This window comes from Lipotes vexillifer, unplaced genomic scaffold (assembly GCF_000442215.2).
Source record: "Lipotes vexillifer unplaced genomic scaffold, Lipotes_vexillifer_v1.1 scaffold792, whole genome shotgun sequence".
NCBI lineage: Eukaryota > Metazoa > Chordata > Mammalia > Artiodactyla > Lipotidae > Lipotes > Lipotes vexillifer.
Window position 1 is genome coordinate 61,442 of NW_006795663.1, and position 20,308 is coordinate 81,749.

Genomic DNA, 20,308 nt, shown 5'->3' on the forward strand with positions numbered 1-20,308 from the left:
AAGAGACTAGGAAAGGCTCAGTCAAACCTAAAGAGAAAGCCAGAACCGCTAGGAGAAATTTCATGTTATCTGCCGGACTGGGACCTCCCCTCGGCCCCCCTCCACGAGCTCCCTGCTAATTTCTGTCACCCATCAAAGCTTGACTCGCTACTCAGGACTCTTCCTTCAAACCTCAGTGGTCTGTCCCAACTTCTACAGCTTCTTCCCATGAAGCCAGAGTGACTTCTTTCAGCCTCCCTTTAGGCTCCAGAATCCACCCGAAGAAAGTGAGGTCCAACCTCAGCCCCACCTTCTGGGATTCAGAAGGTTCCCTCCTGCCCCTGCACTTGTCTCCCTCCATGTTCATGCTCTCCTTTCCCCTGGGCATCCATCCCTTCAAACACCATGAAGGAGACAGACATAACTGAGTACATTTGCTTCTGCAGGTTGTGCCCTGCACAAAACAGCTTGAGAGGAAAAGGCAAACAGGGCCCGAAATCTAGCCATGCTCTGTTGACCAAGCCATGCACATTATCACAGGACTGTGTCAGCCCAGAGGAAGGGGGACATTTTTCCTAATTTGCCCACAGGGTTGCCTCTTTGTAACTCACACAAAGGCACTGTATGTGCTAGCAGCTGCCCGGTGCATGAGCTGGCACCTTTGCCCTCAAGGAGCTTCCAGCCCAGAAATAACTTGTTGCACCTCAGTGGGGTTTAACCTCTGGGCACGTAGAAAAAGCATCAGGGGTGGAGAAGGAGGAGCTGCTCCACAGGGGAGATGCTGTCTGAGCTGAATCATGATCATACTTCATCATGTTTGAAGGCCTAGAAACCTAAAAGACAAAAGTGTCTTCTGGAGTTCTGGGGACAGTCAGGGAAAGTGCCCAGCAAAGATGTCTAAGGCTCCAAGTGAATGGAGAGTATCACGCATGTTGGGCGGCACGGGAGGCAGGACTAACAGGTTTTGGCTCCCAGTCTTAGGATCTCGGGCTTTACTGGGAGGCTTGCAATGGGGAACTGTGGGTGGATTTTGAGCAGGGAAGAGTGAGGGACTGGTACTGAAAGATCACTTTGGCTACAGCGTGAATGCTCGGGGGGAGAGGACGCAATGCTGGAGGCAGATGACCCTCTGGAAACACTTGCTGAGGGCATGTGAGTGATGATACTGGCCTGGAGCTGGGGTTAGGGTAGGAACGGAGAGGGGAGGATGGACTTGAGAACGATTTAGGAAATCCATATAGATTCTAGAACGAATGGGACGTGGCAGTGGGTTGAATTAGAGGAAGGGGGTGAGGTAGAACAAAGTACTGAAAACGGTGGTTTCCTTTTCATCTGCTCCACTCTTTCTTACACCCATGACACCTCTCTTAGACCCAGCAGTAGTCCCTTCTTTGGGGAGGTTCCAGTAAGCATTCTTCCCATGGTGAGGGGAAGGGGCTGAGGGCATGAGTGCTGAGTGGAGGGAAGAGTTGTGATCAGGACAGAAGAGTGTGAAGAGGGCAATGTGGAGCCCAAAGGCAGGAATTCTTGGCAAGTCAAGCAGGGAGAAGGGGTAAGGTCTTGCCTTCCCTGCTGCTTACAGGGGCAGAAGGCCTAGGACCCCGTACGTGTCTGTCCTGCCTCTGACCTTTGCCACTCCACTGCTTGGAGTAGGTTGTCCTCTCCTCTTTCTGACATACTCTCCCTTGATTTCCCCTCCAGGGCTGGGCCCTGAAGCAGAAATGTGCCTGGACTCGGGGAAAGTCTCAGGGGAATAGGTGCTCAGCCAAGGGCAACAGCTCCCGTGAGGGTCCCATGACAAGTTCTTGGCCAAGGAGGCAACGCCCTCTTTTCTTCAAAGGGGAACAGTGATTACTTGAACCCGCTTCCACATCCCTCCCCTGGCTGTGGCAGGAACGAGGCAGGGTAGGGTTGCCCAGGTAGCTCATGTGGGCAGTTCTCTTTCTCCTTTAGCCACACAGAACATACCTAAAAACCGGGTGTCCTCCCTAACCACTTCCCAGTGGAGACTGAAGGCCCAGAGCCTGGCGAGCATTACTCTTCCCAACTCTGTCATCACCATCTTGGGCTCCTCCCCTGAGGACTTCCCCTGCACCTCCTGACTCCCAAACTACCAACTTCCCCAACACCTAAGCCATAAGCCTGAGAGTCAGCCAAAATTCCCTCCTCTCCCTCAGTCCCCACATCCAACAGAACTTTAGTCCAGTTAATTCTTCCTGAACATCTCCTGAATCTGTCCATTTCCTTCTGCCCTAGTCCAAGTCACCCTCACCCTCACCTGTATCACTGATCCTCCTGCCTCTAATCTTTCCCTTTCCAATCCTTTCTCTGCATAATGACAGCTCATGGGATCCTTCATAAGACAGAACCCTCCCCTACATCACTGATCCTCCTGCCTCTAATCTTTCCAATCCTTTCTCTGCATAATGACAGCTCATGGGATCCTTCATAAGACAGATCCCTCCCCTACTTAATATCCTTCCCTGGATCCCTATTGACTTTGAAATACAACAAAGTCAAAGTTCCTTGTCATGGTTTTCGCAACCTGCCCTGATCTGGCCCCTGCCTACCCTCCAATTTCATATCCTTCCATTTAAAACCCACACAAACAAAAACAAACAAACAAAAAATTTATTACATCTGGTGCACCTACTAAGATCTTGCCTTTGTCATTTTCACCACACCCCTTCAAGGTGGGATCCTGAGTCCGCTTTTACTAGTGTGGGTACTGAGGCTCAGAAACCTTAAGGAAGTTGTCAGTGATGGAGCCAGGATTTAAACCCACGTCTATCTGACTTGGCAGCAATCTGTACTACCCTAGCTCCCTCGGTGTCAGGTGCCATCAGAAAACCCTTGCTCCTTCAGACTTGCATCTCCCTCTCCGTACCCCAGCCACCTGGAGTGTTCAGCCTCCAGCCCCACCTCTCCCACGATCTCCACATGGCCCAAATGACCCCAGTGCTGCAAGACCCAGCTCAAACCCTGCCTCCCCCATGAAACTTTCCCTGAGCCAGCCTCTCCAGCTGGAGTCAGCCTCTCCCACAGCATTTTACCTTGCACGCCTCCCAAGGTCCTGGTCCCTCTGTGCCTCGTTATTTGTGTTCATGTCTTAAGAACGGAGCTGAGTGACACAATGCAAAAATCATGGACTTCAGTGTCAGGCAGACCTGGAGGCAAATCCCAGCTCAACCATTTACCCACCATGTGATCTTGGACAAGTGATTTAACCCCCCTCAGCCTCAGCTTTCTCATCTATACTATGGGAACAGTGGCACTATCTTGCAGAGTGGTTGGAAGGAGTTTAGAGACAATGTATGTAAAGTGCCCCAGGAAGGGCCTGGCACATAGTGGGCTCTCTGGAAATGGTGGCATTATCTTCCCCTGTATATGCCTTTGAGGACAGGGTCTTAGGGTCATCGCTGTCTCCCCTGAAGGGCCCAGCCCAGGGCTCTTCACAGAGTTCTGGACATACTGGCAACATGCCCGAGTGGTGGAAAGTCTAGGTGCCCAGCCTCCGAGACCTGGACTCTGCCAGGTCCACGTGGCACATGTATGTACCACCTAATGCCCACTCTCCATCAAACAGTGGTGGAGAGGGGGAGGGGGAAAAGGGACATCCTCCAGAGCACCGATGAGCTCCATCTCCCCAGAAACCCAGCCGGGGAGGCAGCCGCCGTGGAAACCACTGCTGTTACATGTGTTCGTCACTCTAGGCTCCAGCGAGAAATTCTTAGGATCTATTTAAGAACTAATAAAATAAAGATGGTCTTGCTCACCCTCACTGCCCCCAACCCCAGGCTTCTACCCTTCTGCCACACTCCTCCCTACCTTTCCTGCACCCCCCCTTCCTGACCCCTTATCCCCTCATTTCCTTCCCATCTCCCCCAGTATTTCTCTCTTTCCTTGCCCCTGTGTAGGTCTGTCTTATTCTCTCATCATTTCTGTCTTCCTATGTCTCTTCATCTCTCCCTGTGTCTCTGCTCTCCATGGCTCTGTCTCTTTTTTTTTTTTTTTTTTTTTTTTTTTGGGGGGCCCGGGCCTCTCCCTGTTGTGGCCTCTCCTGTTGCGGAGCACAGGCTCCGGACGCACAGGCTCAGCGGCCATGGCTCACGGGCCCAGCTGCTCGGCAGCATGTGGCATCTTCCCGGACCGGGGCATGAACCTGTGTCCTCTGCATCGGCAGGCGGACTCTCAACCACTGCGCCACCAGGGAAGCCCGGCTCTGTCTCTTGGTCTCTCCTCCACAGTCACAGGTGGCCATGCCCAGGGACGGGTCCTGTCCTCCTGGTCCCTGGTCCAGGCCATCCAGACCTGTCCAGCTCGCCCTGATCTCCTTGGATTGATCTGTCACCCCTCTAGACTGCAGCCCGAGTCCTGTCGGTGTCTCGGCCCTCACCCACAGCCTGGTACACTGTAGGTGCTCCACCACCAGCGGGTGGGTGTGTAAGAGCGCATAAGAACCTGAGGCCTGGATGGGAGGGGGATTGCGCTGGTTCAGGCTTGGCCTGTTTTCCTTTCCTTTCCTTTTTCTTTTAAGCCCTCCCCACTCCCCCTCCCCCAAATTTGATCCAAAGGAAATTGCTCAACTGTGACTGCCAGGGCGTTACTATGGTTACTAGGTAGCACTTGTGGCTATGGTAACAGGAAGCTGCCTGTTGTCTCGGCAACGAGCACACTGGTAGGGGATGGAGTGGCCCCTGATTGGTGCAGAAGCATTGCATTTCCTGAGGGGAGGGGGTCAGATCATCACCTTCTCAGGCCAGATGGCCATCAGTACCCCTTCCTCCATGAACAGGAAGGCTGCTCTTCTTTCCTTCCGGCATTCAGCTGTCTGCCCCCCAACAATAATTCCTCACATCCTACGCATCCAGCTCTTGGCTGTTTACAAAGACCTTTTGCGTCCCCATTATGTCATGTGATCCCCACAACACCCATGAGAGGAAGGTGAGATGGGGATTCAATCGTGAATTCTCTCAGGGTGGTTGGGGGATGGGAGTGGGTGGGGTATATATGGAAATCACCTAGGAGCGTTTACAAATTATACAATCCCCCAACTTAAGAGTCTGATATGGTTCCCAGGTGATTCTTATCTACCCCTGATCAGGGAACCCCTGAATTAGAAGGTGAAATTGGTTGCTGGGGGAGGGTATGGAGGGAGGAGTCAAGCTGCTTTCCAGGTTTATAGCCTGGATGACTGTATCAGGTTTGGGCAAAAAGATGAGCTCTGGTTTGGGTGTGTTTAGTGGAAGGTGCCAGCGGACTTTCTAGGCGGGGTGTCCGGCAAGAAGCTGGGCACATGGGTCTGAAGCTCAGGAGGGAGGTACAGGCTGGAGACGCAGAGCTCTGAGTCATCACTGTGGGGACAGGAGCTGAGGCTGTGGGTGTGGATGAGATTAGCCAGGAAAAAAGCGAAGAGTGGGATGAGTAGGGCCAAGGATGGTGCCCTGGAGAACTCCAGCATCCTCAGGGGAAGGGGTCCCAGAGAGGGGACTGAGAGGGTGAGGGTAGAAACTATGGTGACATAGAAGCTTGAGGTAGGTTTTTCTCATTTGACAAGTTGAATCTGAGAGAGGATGGTTTACTCGAAGTCATACAACCATTAAATGGCAGAGTTGGGGGTAGATGGCCCTAAATCTGATTCCCAGATTGTTTCATCTAAGTGACACATAGAAGTATATTCTCAGTTTTAGACACAGAACACACATCTGCCCTCCTACCCAATTCCTCGCACCCAAAGCCTTTAAGGAAGTCCAGGAGCCAGAGGGACAGGCCGCACATGTCCCTACACAGAGCCAAGGCAGGAGAATCTTTTTGACCTCCACAGTCCCTCCTCTGCTTGCCCCTGAGCTCCCTATCACCTAATCCTTCAGGCTTCAGCACCTCCTAAATTCCTGCCTTTAAGGGAGGAATCTTGGAGAAAATCTATAATCCCTGTGTGAGAGTGGTGGGGTGTAGAGTTCAAAGGGGTGAGGGATTAGATCCTGAGGAGTCCAGGGGTGGAGAAGCCGGGGCAGGGCCAGGCAGTCATGCTGACTGGGTGTGTTGGTCCGATGTCTTTCAGATGAATCGTCCCATCCAAGTGAAGCCGGCTGCCAGTGAGGGCCGAGGAGGTAACTTGCCTGCCTGCCGAATCTCAGGGTATCATCCATGTCGGGGATGGTGGGCCCACTTCTGGAGTCAGACCTACCTAGGGTTTATTACTAGTGCCTCCCTGGGTAAGGGGGGCAACTAGGGAGGGACCAGATTATTTAGCACCAGACAGCTCAGCCATCCCAGGTCAGACTGAAGAGGGGTGGGGTCCCAGCATCCCCAGACCCAGAAGAGGCAGGAGATAGAGGCTGGACATAGAGGAAGGGATTTCTTGCCACCTTGCCCCTGGAGAGAGCTCATTCCTGTTTTAACAGGTGGAACTTCCAGGTTTGTTTGAAGAACCAGGTTAGAGTTATTCTCCTTTTCCAGATCTTCTGATTACAGAGAACTCAGTCCAGTCTGGGTTGGAGCCATTCATTCCTTCATTTCAGTTGCCTTGGGAAAAAGATGAGGCTCGTAAGACAGATTTTGTAGGCCACATTAAGGAACTGAACTCTATGCTGAGGACCATGGAAAGTCTTCAAAAGTATTTTTTTTAGCTGCACTGTTTCCTAGTGCAGAAAGACTAATGCTCCTTAAGAACAGGAGGGTTTGAGAGCCTGTGCTTTTTTTTTTTTTAATCTTTATTAGAGTATAATTGCTTTACAATGTTTCTGCTGTACAACAAAGTGAATCAGCTATATGTATACCTATATCCCCATATCCCCTCCCTCTTGCGTCTCCCTCCCACCCTCCCTATCCCACCCCTCTAGGTGGTCACAAAGCCCAGAGCTGTTCTCCCTGTGCTATGTGGCTGCTTCCCACTAGCGATCTATTTTACGTTTGGTAGTGCATATATGTCCATGCCACTCTCTCACTTCGTCCCAGCTTACCCTTCCCCCTCCCCATGTCCTCAAGTCCATTCTCTACGTCTTCATCTTTATTCCTGCCCTGCCACTAGGTTCATCAGTACAATGTTTTTAGATTCCATATATATGCGTTAGCGTACGGTATTTGTTTTTCTCTTTCTGACTTACTTCACTCTGTATGACAGACTCTAGGTCCATCCGAGCCTGTGCTTTTTGACAACCAGCTGAGTTCTGGCCAGCTTCCATACTGGAAAAGCAATACTAGCTTCTGGTGTCGCTTCTTGGTGTCTTTCTTGCCCTTGGGTGTTAAATCATTCCAAGAAATCTGCCTGGAGCCTTCCCTGACATTTGCTGACTCTCTCTTAAATAAGACTTTCTCCCCATCCTAGGGAGGTCAGCCATGGCTTTTTATTAGGTAAAAGAAGCTGCCCAAGATCAGGGGGAGAATGGAACCCAACTGACAGACATTTATTGACTCCTAATAATTCTGCACATCCTCTCAGACTTCAGGCTCAGTGTCCACACCTACAAGGGACTCTAGTCGCTTCATAGTTCCATTGTGGAGTTCTTTCCTCCAAGAAATCCATTCTTCCTCCTTTTAGATTTTCTGATCTTTGGTCTTTGATTCTCCACTTCTGGTCAAGATGTTATCATCCCACTTTGTCTTGAGGAGATATTTCCAAGCTTCCTCCCTCTCCTCCAAACACACATCCTCCTTTTCTATCTCATTCTTTCCAGACTGGTTTTTGAGAAGTTCCAGGCTGCACACCAAACCTCTGGTTTACTTGTCCCAAGAATTTCTGCTCCTTGGGAAACTGTTAGGCATCAGGGCCAATGTTGGCCAACTTCTCAGCCCTGCTCACAAACACTCGACAGCTGAGAGGTCACCTGAGAGTACTTGAGTGAGCTAAGAAGCAGACAGGTTGGGCTGTAGTTTGTTCAACCATCCAACCAATATCTTTTGAGTAACTTACTCCACATTAGGAATGCAAGGCACACCTGGCACCTGGCCTCACGGAGCTCTGGAGCTATAAGGGGGTATAAACAGCAAAACAAAGCTATCATCCAGTGTGATCAATACTTTTCAAGTCCTGGGGGATTGAAAAGCATTGGGGAAAACATGGGGCACCTTCGTCTGGGAGGTCAAGGTGGGCTCCCGGAGGTGGTAATATTTAAGCTGAGATCTCAAGGATGAACAAGAAGTAGTCAAATAGAAAAAGGAGGAGCAAGGGAGCAAGTATTGCAGGCGGAGGGAAGAGCATGTACAGAGCTCAGAAGAACATAACGCAACTTGGAGTCTGGTTCAGGAACTAAATCCAGGATGCTGGGGGCACACTTGCTGCTTGGAGTCCGACACCTCTTGCCAGGGTGAGGGCCACTGCCCAAAGGAGGCCTCCACACCGATTATGCTTCTGCTTAGTCTAGTCCAGATGTCTTGGTCATCTGGGCTCCCAGCAGTGGCATCAGCATGAGTTTTATCACTTGCCTCCCCGTTTTTGTACAGGTTTTTCAGGTGTAATATCATTGACATATTCTGTACATATGGCATTTCACCTCTACACCTGTTCAGATTCCGAGCAGCTCAAGAGAGCAGGAAAAGAAAATCTAGCTGAAAAGAGGTCTGCCTGGCAGTAGAATTCATAATTTCAGTAGTTATGTATAACATAGCTATTTCTTGACAAGTGATGGCTTTTCTTTTCTTAACATCTTTATTGGAGTATAACTGCTTTACATTGCTTAAGTGATGGCTTTTAAAGAGCATATACTCCAAAGGCATCTGTGGATAATCCTTCTTGCAGTTTTGGATGACCAGATCTCTCAATTCTTTCGTGTTCCCACTCAAAGTCACCAAATGTTCCCTGATACACATTTGAGAGAGAGGAAGCATATGTACTAAGTCTTGCAAAACAGTTGGGTCTTTACAATTTACAAGTATTTTACTACCAACTGATCTGTGTTAGATACTAATCAAAAGGTGTTTCTTCTCTTCTATGCTATTATATATCTCTTCAAAAGTGAGTTCAGCTCTCTGCTGAATTTTAACACAAATTAATGCTTTAGAAACTCAACTTTTAAAATGGTATTGAATTTGGTTTTGAAATGTAACATCTGACACCAATGTAGGACAGCTTGTCTCATTCAAGTCTTATCTCTGTTATCCCAAACATTCTATAAACCTTCAGAGTTAATGGTCACACCTGCCCTGATACAGTTAAGCCTTTGAGTTTGCATATTTTAAAATTATTCCTGAAATTAAATCCTTTGTTTACAGTTGATTAATAATGATTTTTACATCTGACAAAAATACTGGTATCAATGCAGACATAATCAAGGGGGTATCAAGGCAAACGTAATCTTCCAAAATTTTGCCATTTTTTTCTGGAAGGGATTATTAGATTTTTCTTCCCATAAAACAGGGATCACTAACTCAAATGCTATAGGAGCCAGGTAAGTAACCCTAAATGGGTGAGACTGTCATGAAAGTTTTCTGTTTTAATTATATTAAATGTTGGCAACTAATTCAACTTTTAAAAGTGGGCCAGCATTGTGACAGCCTAACTAAACCTATCAGGTTTGCTTCTTAGGTCCAAAGACTGCCATTTTCTTTCCCATCTGCCATACAGGAGTATTCTATTACGTACACATGCATGAGCTTTTTGACAAAAATAGTTACTTTCCATTCTATCTCTTGAATTTTCATGCCAATGCAACAGAGTAGTATTACTCTTATTTTTAATCACTAGACATGAGGTTTGTGGTCGAAATGACCTATATTTTATTTTATTTTCTTATAACTTCTATTATAGGTCTGTTTTATTTTCACTTCCAGCCAATGTTGTAGAAATCAGTGTTAGCACAGCAGGGGAGAGCCTGAATAGAAGTAAAATTGTTTTCATTGAAAAAAATATTTAAAGCAAATTTATAAAAACATTTTTCATAACACCTTGGAAAGATACAGAGACATCCTGTCTTCTTCCCGCTGTAACATTACCTACAACATCATTGTTCTTAAAACCACCCATTTGTTCCTAGGAGGAGACCAAACAGCTCCTCCTAAATCTGAAAGATCATAAGACTCTCTGTATAACCATGCTCTACAGGTCACAGATAGTCTCATGAACTTGATTCCCCCCACAAGCTTCTAGAATAGGTAGGGCAGGAAGAGCTATTTCCTCCAAGCTTCCAAATAAGGAAACAGAGGCTCTGAGGGCAAAGCCATCTCTGACTTTCCCCGTCTGACTTGGAGTCCCCTTGTAGGCACTTCGAAATAACCTATATTTTAAACACACTGTATGTTGCATTACTTTTAGAAGTTACTGGTAACACTTGCACATTCAATGCTTACAATGCAATAATAGTAGCAACACAAGATCTGCCTGATAGAAGGTCTGGGGCCCTCTTCTTTCATGGTCATCCCTTGCAGCCTTGGTGGCACTCAGAGTGCATCCAAGTCTTCATGGACTATATTATAGTAGCCTTTTAATGTATGCCAGCCCTATGTGTATGTTTATACATATATATTTATACATATGTTTAATGTATCCCAGTTCCCATAAATTCTGCAGTCAAGTCCCACACTGTTCATATACTCCATGCTCTGTGCCTATATTTTACATCCTGTGGCATTGAACGGTACACTCTTTTTTATTTTTTCAATAAATTTATTTATTTATTTTTGGCTGTGTTGTGTCTTCGTTGCTGAGCGCGGGCTTTCTCTAGTCGTGGCGAGTGGGGGCTACTCTTCATTGCAGTGCACGGGCTTCTCATTGCGGTGGCTTCTCTTGTTGCGGAGCGTGGGATTTAGGCACGCAGGCTTCAGTAGTTGTGGCACGTGGGCTCAGTAGTTATGGCATGTGGGCTCTAGAGCGCAGGCTCAGTAGTTATGGCGCATGGGCTTAGTTGCTCCGTGGCATGTGCTATCTTCCCCGACCAGGGCTCGAACCCGTGTCCCCTGCATTGGCAGGCAGATTCTTAACCACCGCGCCACCAGGGGAAGTTCTTTGAACAGTACACTCTTAAAAGAAAATTAATCTAATTTTCCAAAGTGAAATTATCTCATAATATACTAAAGGCGTCCATTTCTTTTTTTTATATATAAATTTATTTATTTAATTAATTAATTTATTTTTGGCTGCATTGGGTCTTTGTTGCTGTGCGCGGGCTTTCTCTAGTTGTGGTGAGCGGGGTCTACTCTTCGTTGTGGTGCACGGGCTTTTCACTGCGGTGGCTTCTCTTGTTGCTGAGCACGGGCTCTAGACACGCGGGCTTCAGTAGTTGTGGCTCACGGGCTTAGCTGCTCCGTGGCACGTGGCATCTTCCTGGACCAGGGCTTGAACCCATGTCCCCTGCATTGGCAGGTGGATCCTTAACCACTGCGCCACCAGGGAAACCCAAGGCGCCCATTTCTAATTAAATATACATAGTGCCAAAAACTTTTCCCTCAGCATTTATGTTTAATTGAATGTGAACATTAAAATGTTTGCCTGAATGAAAATTCAAAGTTCATGTATTTCAAAATGTTAAATTAACCTCAAATTACATGAGGTCAGAGCTAGGGATCCCTAAATCCCTCAGACAATGGTAACTAAATAGATCTATTTTATCTGCTCTTCAGCATGGAGACTGTGGTTGATTTTTCCTAACTTAGATTATCTCTACTATGGAAACACTAAAAATAAGTTGAACTGTAAGTACCAATCATATAGGGAAAGTATTTTTTAGTTCTAAGGCAAAATCTTCAAAATCACTGAACTCCTGTATTTTCTTTCCTATCTTTCAAATTTTATAACATAAAATCAATAAATTCATAAGTCACACTTGTGATTGCTCTTTCCCCAACTTGGCTGTATTTTTTACTTAGCAAATATTTACAGATCCAAGATGCCTATGGTACAGAAATAGTTTAAGTAATAAGTCCATGCAATCTTTTCACTTTAAGGGTTTTTTTTTTTTTACTTTAAAATTTAAAACTTTCTCTGAGGTAATGCCTCTGTTTTTTCATCTTCACATTTGGTTTAACTCAAAAGCCGATTATTTGTCATCACATCAACCCTCCTATAACCATCCTATAGTTGTTTAATTTCTGCCTGAATTTGCAAGGGTTTGTTTAAATATCAGCCTGGATTTTGAGTAATAAACATATATTACTATCTAACTAAGTAAGCCATCTTTTCCAATTTTTTTTTCTAGGATTCTATTCTATTCAGTGTTTAACAACCAAACTTTAAGTTACAGTTAAATTTTGAGCTAGAATTTTCAGAATTTCTTAATACTGGGACATATTCTCTGGCCTAAATCAGACACGGATCTTAGCAACAACTGTTCTATTAGTCAATTGACACTCATATCTGTCTTTGATCCTCACACTGATTTAATTCTAAAAAGTATTCTTCCAACTAAAACCTGACTGGATAAGGCTCACAGTACTGCATAAGACCTGGTAATGGCAAGTTAATGTTTCACTTCCTGAAATGCATTCTACCTCCGAAGGAAAAGAGTGGTGCTTTCCTTCAGTTTGACTCAGAGTGGATCACCCAAAGCTAATTGTTGTAACACTTTTAGGCCATGGCTGTGGCTGAACCTCTGACAAGCCCTTCAGGTACAAGTGTATAGCCCACAAAAGAAAAATGCATCTCCGGAGGCTGAGATCTTCTCTCTTAAGGGAACCTGAAAGCCCAGGCTTGGTCTACCTTTCTTACTCGCCTCCTGGCTCTCCTGGATCAGGATGAAAGAACAGTGGAGTCTCTGTTCTTTCTTAATCTAAGTCCCTATTTTTCAGGCCTCCTCCTTCACTGTATTTTTTTTTTAATTGGGGTAAAACAGACATAACATCATCTTTACTATCTTTACCATTTTTAAGAGTACAGTTCAATACTGTTAGCAATACTCACATTGCTATGCAACCTCCAGAATTTTTTCATCTTACAAAACTCAAAGTCTGTACCCATTAACAAACAACTCTCCATTTCTCCCTCCCTCCAGCCCCTGGCAACCGTCTTTTTGTGACTGGCTGATATCACTTAGCATAATGTCCTCAAGTTTCATCCAAGTTGCAGCATGTGTCAGAATCTCCTTTTTTTTTTTTTTTTAACGTCTTTATTGGAGTATAATTGCTTTACAATGGTGTGTTAGTTTCTGCTTTACAACCAAGTGAATCAGCTATACATATACATATATCCCCATATCTCCTCCCTTTTGCGTCTCCCTCCCACCCTCTCTATCCCACCCCTCTAGGTCGTCACAAAGCACCGAACTGATCTCCCTGTGCTATGTGGCTGCTTCCCACTAGCGATCTATTTTACGTTTGGTAGTGTATATATGTCCATGCCACTCTCTCACTTCGTCCCAGCTTACCCTTCCCCCTCCCCATGTCCTCAAGTCCATTCTCTACGTCTGCGTCTTTATCCCTGTCCTACCCCTAGGTTCTTCAGAACCTTTTTTTTTTTTTACATTTTTCCTTCCTTTTAAAAGCTGAATGATATTCCATTGTACATATATACTATATTTTGTTTATCCATTCATTGGTTGATAGACATTTAGGTTGCTTCTACCTTTTGACTACTGTGGATAATACTAAGGTGAACGTGAGTGTACAAATATCTCTTTGAGACTCTGCTTTCAGTTCTTTTGTATATATACCCAGAACTGGTATTGCTGGATAATATGGTAATTCTATTTTAAATTTTTTGAAGAACCGCCGTACTGTTTTCCATAGCGGCTTGTACCATTCTACATTAGTGCACATACATACATAATTTCTCCACATCCTTGCCAACACTTATTTCCTCCCCCGCCTTTTTTTAAATAGCAGTCATCCTAATGGGTGTCAGTTGATATCTCATAGTTCTGATTTGCACTTTCTTAATTATTAGTGATTTTAAGCATCTTTTCATATATTTGTTGGTCATTGTATATCTTCTTTGGAGAACTATCTATTCAGATCTTTTGCTCATTTTTAAAAATTGAATTATTTTTGTTGTTGAGTCATAGGAGCTCTTTATATATTCTGGATATTAAACTTTTATCAGATATATGGTTTGCAAATATTTTCTCCCATTCTGTAGGTTGCCTTTTCACTCTGGTTGTGTCCTTTGATGCAAAGTAGTTTTAAAATTTGATGTAGTCCAAAATTTCTATTCTTACTTTTGTTGCCTGTGCTTTTGGTGTCATATCCAAGGAATCACTGCCAAATGCAAGGTCATGAAGCTTTCCCCCTGTTTCTTCTAGGAGTTTTATAGTTTTGGCATTTATGTTTATCTTTGATCCATTTTCATTTAATTTTTGTATACAGTACAATGTAAGGGTCCAACTTCACTCTTTTGTATGTAGCTGTCCAGCTTTCTTAGCAACATTTGTTTAAAAGACTGGCACTCTTGTTGAAAATCATTTGACCATATATGTGAGGGCTTATTTCTGGCCTTTCTATTCTACTCCATTGGTCTAAATGTCTCTCTTTATGCCAGTACCACACTTTGATTGCTGTAGCTTTGTAATAAGTTTTGAAATCAGATAGACTGAGACCTCCAAAATTATTTTTCCCCCCAAGATTATTTGGCTATTCAGGATCTCTTGAGATCCCGTATGAATTTTAGGATCGATTTTTCTGTTTCTTAAGAAAATGCCACTGAAATTTTGATAGGTATTGCATTAAATCTGTAGATTGCCTTGGGTAGTACTGACATCTAACAACATTAAGTCTTTCAATTCATGAACATAGGATGTCTTCCATTTATTTGCATCTTCTTCAGTTTTCTTCAGCAATATTTTGTAGTTTTCAGGATACAAGTCTTTTGCAGTCTTGTTTAAATTTATTCCTAAGTATTTTATTCTTTTTGATGCTAAGTGAAATAGTTTTCTTAATTTCATTTTCAGATTGTTCATTGCTAGTCTATAGAAACACAACTGATTTTTTTGTTGATTTTTTAAAATAAATAAATTTATTTATTTATTTATTATTGGCTGTGTTGGGTCTCTGTTGCTGTGTGCGGGCTTTCTCTAGTTGCAGTGAGTGGGGGCTACTCTTTGTTATGGTGCACGGGCTTCTCATTACGGTGGCTTCTCTTGCTGCGGAGCACGGCTCTAGGCCCGCAGGCTTCAGTAGTTCTGGCATGCGGGCTCAGTAGTTGTGGCTTGCCAGCTCTAGAGTGCAGGCTCAGTAGTTGTGGCGCACAGGCTTAGCTGCTCCATGGCATGTGGGATCTTCCCAGACCAGGGCTCGAACCCATGTGCCCTGCATTAGCAGGCGGATTCTTTTTTTTTAAATAAATTTATTTATTTATTTATATTTTTAATTTTTGGCTGCGTTGGGTCTTCATTGCTGTGCGCGGGCTTTTCTAGTAGCGGCAAGTGGGGGCTACTCTTTGTTGTGGTGCGCGGGCTTCTCATTGCGGTGGCTTCTCTTGTTGAGGAGCATGGGCTCTACATGCACGGGCTTCAGCAGCTGTGGCTCGTGAGCTCTAGAGTGCAAGCTCAGTAGTTGTGGCACACAGGCTTAGTTGCTCTGCAGCACGTGGAATCTTCCCGGGCCAGGGCTCAAACCCATGTCCTCTGCATTGGCAGGTGGATTCTTAACCACTGAGCCACCAGGGAAGTCCTGTTGATTTTTTTAATAGGAGAACTTTGCTGAATTTGTTTCTTAGTTCTAATAGTTTTCTTTTGGAATTAAAGCCCTACTTGGGCTTCCCTGGTGGCGCAGTGGTTGAGAGTCCGCCAGCCGATGCAGAGGACGCGGGTTCGTGCCCCGGTCCGGGAAGATCCCACATGCCGTGGAGTGGCCCGTGAGCCATGGCCACTGAGCCTGTGCATCCGGAGCCTGTGCCCCACAACGGGAGAGGCCACAACAGTGAGAGGCCCGCGTACCGCAAAAAAAAAAAAAAGCCCTACTTGATACTCATCAGATCTGATCAGGAGACTTTGTTTCCCCTGGATATTTCCTTCACTCATTTCCTAGTCTTCCTTGGCTCCTTATGCTGCAATCATCACTGAGAACGTCAGAGCATCAAATGCTGCCATCAATAGGATCTCCTGGGTTGGTATTTGGATGGAAAGGTGGACTGGTAATTTTAGGATGTGTCTGATGGTTGGTACCCCAATTCTGATTTCTTGTCCCTGCACTGTTTCTACAATCATGATATCCCAGCAACATGGAAGTGAGTGGTTGTGGGGGGCTTAGAAGCCAGAAACTTGGGACTCCTTTGGGCCAACTTGGGCAGAGCCTTCTTTCTAGAACAGCATCTTGATACCTTTCCTGAGGAAGATGGAGTGGACTGACTCTGACTCTGGGCTTCCAACCCCACCATTTGCTACCTTAGAATCCCTGTATGACCAGCTGCACAAGACAGCTTTATGGAGATGAACCTCTAGGGTCCAAACAACTTGGTTTGGGTTCAAAAAAGCATTTGGTAGAAGAGCAAGGAGCATACATAGGTGGCCATCATGAAAATGCAGTTACACTGTTCAACTGTGTGTCTTTCCAACTATGTCTCAACTCCACACTTATGCTATCTTCCAATTCCATCCACTCCAGGAAAGTTGAGCCTCCCAATTTGAATTTCCATCTTTCTAGGGACCCACCCACCACTCATGGAATGATTTTATTCAGACATTTCCGACCTACCTCTTACAGAATCCTTTTCTACCAAACTGGAATAGTTTGACCTAGAGGATATTGCATTTTCTGGGCTAAATCCCATCATCTCCATCTTTCTGGGAGCATGCATCGGCCCTCAAAATCTTCAGGGGTGTGGATTTGAGGGCTACTCTCAGGAGTCTAGCCTGTAATTCTCTTTGACCAGGTCTCTTAAGAAACTTATCCCACCATTTCAGGATCATCTGATGCTTATATTCACTGTGACCCAGATCATCCTCCTGTCAAACACCATCAAGGTCCCTGTAAAGTGGCAAAGAGGACACCAGGATTCAAGGTGATATCTGTGAAATGGGCAACATAGAGATTAGCCCATAGCCCAAACTCATTTCAATTTCAAATTCTGTACAGCCCAGTAGTCTGGAACCGTAGAGTCAGTGCCCTATCATGGAAATGGAAGTTCTTAATTTGGGAGACTCTCACTGGAACAGAAGGATCAGAGAATTTCATGGTCTGCGACATGAGCTGTGACTGACCACCATCATCAGAAAAGAGCAGAAAGAGGAAGAGCAGATGAAGGATCGGACCACTGTTCACACAGACCTCTTTTCTGTCCTGGGGGCTCCATCTCAGCCATGACCTCTCTCTTCCTACCTAGGGCTACCTGGATGCTGTTCCATATGGCATGACAGCTTACCTAGGTGCTGTCATCATACTGCAGACCCTACCCAATGTCACAGCTGCACTATAAATTAGGGCATCATGAAGCCCTGAGACTCTGGAGACCCTAGGATCTTCTCCAGCCCCTCCTGGGCCTCTTGTAGATGCATGGGCATAATTTAGTTTCATAGCTCAGAACAATAACAATCTCAGAAGGTTTGATTCCCTGACCAAATAGGGCCTGTCTTCCAATGTCAAGGCAAAGCCACCATCAGATTAGTCAAGAGAATCATGAAAGACCTTTCCTGACTTCTCAGGTTCCTGAAGAGAATGATCTCAGATCCCTCTTCATACACCATGTGGAATTCTATTTTCTATCTTTTAGGTCAGTGGTTTACAAAGGACTTTCCTTGGAGCCCCCTCTAGGGAGTACCAGGGGAAGATGAAGCAAGGGGAACTCCAGCCCTCCTCCTACTTTTCTGGCTTTTCCAAGCAGTTCTACTTTTCTCTTACATTTTGAGCTTCATCCTAATATTTTTGTTAGAACAATGGATTTCACAGCTGTTTTAAAAGGTTAGGAAACCAGTGATCCATTCCAAGGGTACTATTCTGTGGCTAACCCTCCCAGGAGTACAGTATACCCATGGTTTGTACTCTCACCACAGAAGGTTGGTACCTCTACTGGAATTCTGGCCACAAGTACATTATCTATCCTTTCCCCATCAGGATTTCTGGGCAGTAATCCTCTGGACAGAGGGCAGGATTCTGCTGAAACACATGCTGTCTGTCCCATATAAGCCACAGCTCCTGCCCTCCATACAGACACAGCATTAACAGGCAGGTGACAGATACCAAGGTACCCAGGACAGCCTAGGCTGAACCCCACACCATCCAGGTGAAATATGGACACACACACATAGTGGAGATTCCCTCCACTGCTAATTTTGGCCTTTTCACTTTCCTTTTCACTGTCACCCAGGCTTCAGTCTATGACCTTCACCAGCCTTGTTTCCTTTGCACTCAGGATCCAAGGATCCCCATCAGCCTGGCCAAGCTTGTCAAAGAGTGAAGGAGTTTGGGATGGGTTTTCTTGGGCTTCAGGATCTCAGAGGTGAAATCTGAAGTCAGATTCCCACCCACTCTTTCTCTCCCAACTTGTATTACGCTGATGAAGCCCCATCTCAAAATCAGAGACTTACCTTGGTGCAGATGAGAGGGGCTTTGACGGCAGGACCTGTGGGCTGGGCTCCTCTATCACACACTCCTGGATAGTGCTCCTGAGGCCCGACTTGCTGGATGTACAGCTAAGCCCTGGTTTCCAGCCCCAGCTCTCCAGCTTTCTCCAAGGTCACAGGGCCCAGCTTACAGCCCCTCTCTGGGCATCTCTACCATTCCCATAGGAAGGGTGGGCACAGGGAGGGATCCTCAGGTGACCATCCAGGTCTATAGGCAGAACTTGTTCTCCCACAGCATGAACACCTGGGGAGAGATCAAGGCAGGAAAACAGAGGAAGTCAGAGAGGAGGCAGCAGGGCTCAATGAGGGCCCTGGAAGCTCAGTGAGGGAATAAGGGAGGTAAGGAAAGGGGTCATGAGTTCAGTAAGCATAGTGGGCAAAATGCCAATGTTGGAGGATCAGGAACCCAAGCTTCCTGTTCTCTTTAGGCCTTTAGGAGGGGCACGCAGGTTGAGTTGGGTGCTGGAGTCGGGGATTTATCATTCCAGTGCTCATGGTCTGGGGTTGAGGCAGTGCAATGAGACAACTGCTTTCCGTGCTGTTTTTTTTTTGACCCAGAATCCTGGACTCTAGCCACTGCCATCAGGCTTATCAGGAGGGTGTACTTAATTTCTCCAGACCCAGTATGAATACAAGGACTCCTCTGAGGACTCCCCTCCCTTAATAGGGCTGAAATGGTCCAAAATAGCATTTCCCAGACTCTAAGAACAGAAAGGTCAAACATATAAAATGATGCATGTAGGGCTCTATCCATCCAAAAATATGGACTGAATCATTTCCCTCAAGAGCAACGAGTTCCAGGACCCAGGTTTTCCTGATGGAAATCTGGAGTTTCTCTCCTCCAGATCTGTCTGTAGGTCATCCTGCCCCTCAAAGAAACCCAACCTTGTGGCCCCAAGTGAGTAGGGCCTGCTCACTCACCTCTTCCCAGAGAGAGACTGGGGTTAACTACCTTCCTAGGCTCCTCCTGTTACTCTGGGGAGTCCAAGAGGTCTTAGGGTTCCCAGGTGACTCCTGGATTTGTCCCCAGAGGACCGAAAACTGTTTGTGGGTATGCTGGGCAAGCAGCAGGGTGAGGAGGACGTCAGACGCCTGTTCCAGCCCTTTGGCCACATCGAGGAGTGCACCGTCTTGCGGAGCCCCGATGGCACCAGTAAAGGTGACTTGAGCTGACCCCTGGATTTCCTGATGACCCCGCCTCACTCCGGACCACATGACCCTTTGGCCTCTGTGACCTGAGCCACCTCTATCCTGCCCCAGGCTGTGCCTTTGTGAAGTTCGGGAGTCAAGGGGAAGCTCAGGCGGCCATCCAGAGTCTGCACGGCAGCCGGACCATGGCGGTGAGGGCGGGAGCCGGGGCCCGGGGTGAGGCCAGGGGTCTGGGGACTGGCTTCTCCTCCCCACATGCCGGGGAAAGGGCCTGAGGAGCAAGGCCCTCGGCCCAGGGCCGGGGCTGAGGTCTAGACCCGTCCTTGCAGCCTTCCCTGCCTTACCCAGGGCGCCTCGTCCAGTCTCGTGGTCAAGCTGGCGGACACTGACCGCGAGCGCGCGCTGCGGCGGATGCAGCAGATGGCGGGCCAGCTGAGTGCCTTGCAGCCGGCGCCGCTGCCGCTGGGGGCCTGCGGAGCCTACACCACCGCTGTAAGTGCCTGGCCTGGCGGGCACGGGCGGGCAGCGGGTGAGCCAGGCGCGGGGTGGGGCGCCGGGACAGATGCCCGCCGCTGGGCCCTCCACACCCGGCCTTCTTCCCTCCCAAAGATCCTGCAGCACCAGGCGGCCCTACTGGCGGCGGCGCAGGGCCCGGGCCTCGGCCCGGTGGCCGCAGTGGCGGCACAGATGCAGCACGTGGCGGCCTTCAGTCTGGTAGCCGCGCCGCTCTTGCCGGCTGCAGGTAAGGCGCGCGGGGGGCG

The 20,308-nt window shown here is 46.9% G+C and overlaps 1 protein-coding gene across 5 annotated transcripts in view; it reads left to right on the forward strand.

The window, feature by feature from the left end:
• CELF6 (CUGBP Elav-like family member 6) overlaps positions 1–20,308 on the forward strand; it is a 29,466-nt gene that overhangs the window by 7,271 nt on the left and 1,887 nt on the right. For 3 of the 5 annotated variants that reach the window (XM_007467827.1, XM_007467829.1, XM_007467828.1), the window contains exons 3-7: positions 6,041–6,089; positions 19,429–19,557; positions 19,659–19,738; positions 19,896–20,039; positions 20,157–20,289. In XM_007467827.1, coding sequence (XP_007467889.1) covers positions 6,041–6,089; positions 19,429–19,557; positions 19,659–19,738; positions 19,896–20,039; positions 20,157–20,289 — 535 coding nt within the window. Of the gene's footprint in view, positions 1–6,040; positions 6,090–19,428; positions 19,558–19,658; positions 19,739–19,895; positions 20,040–20,156; positions 20,294–20,308 lie in introns of all 5 variants that reach the window. The other 2 variants (XM_007467831.1, XM_007467830.1) reach the window with 2 other exon arrangements.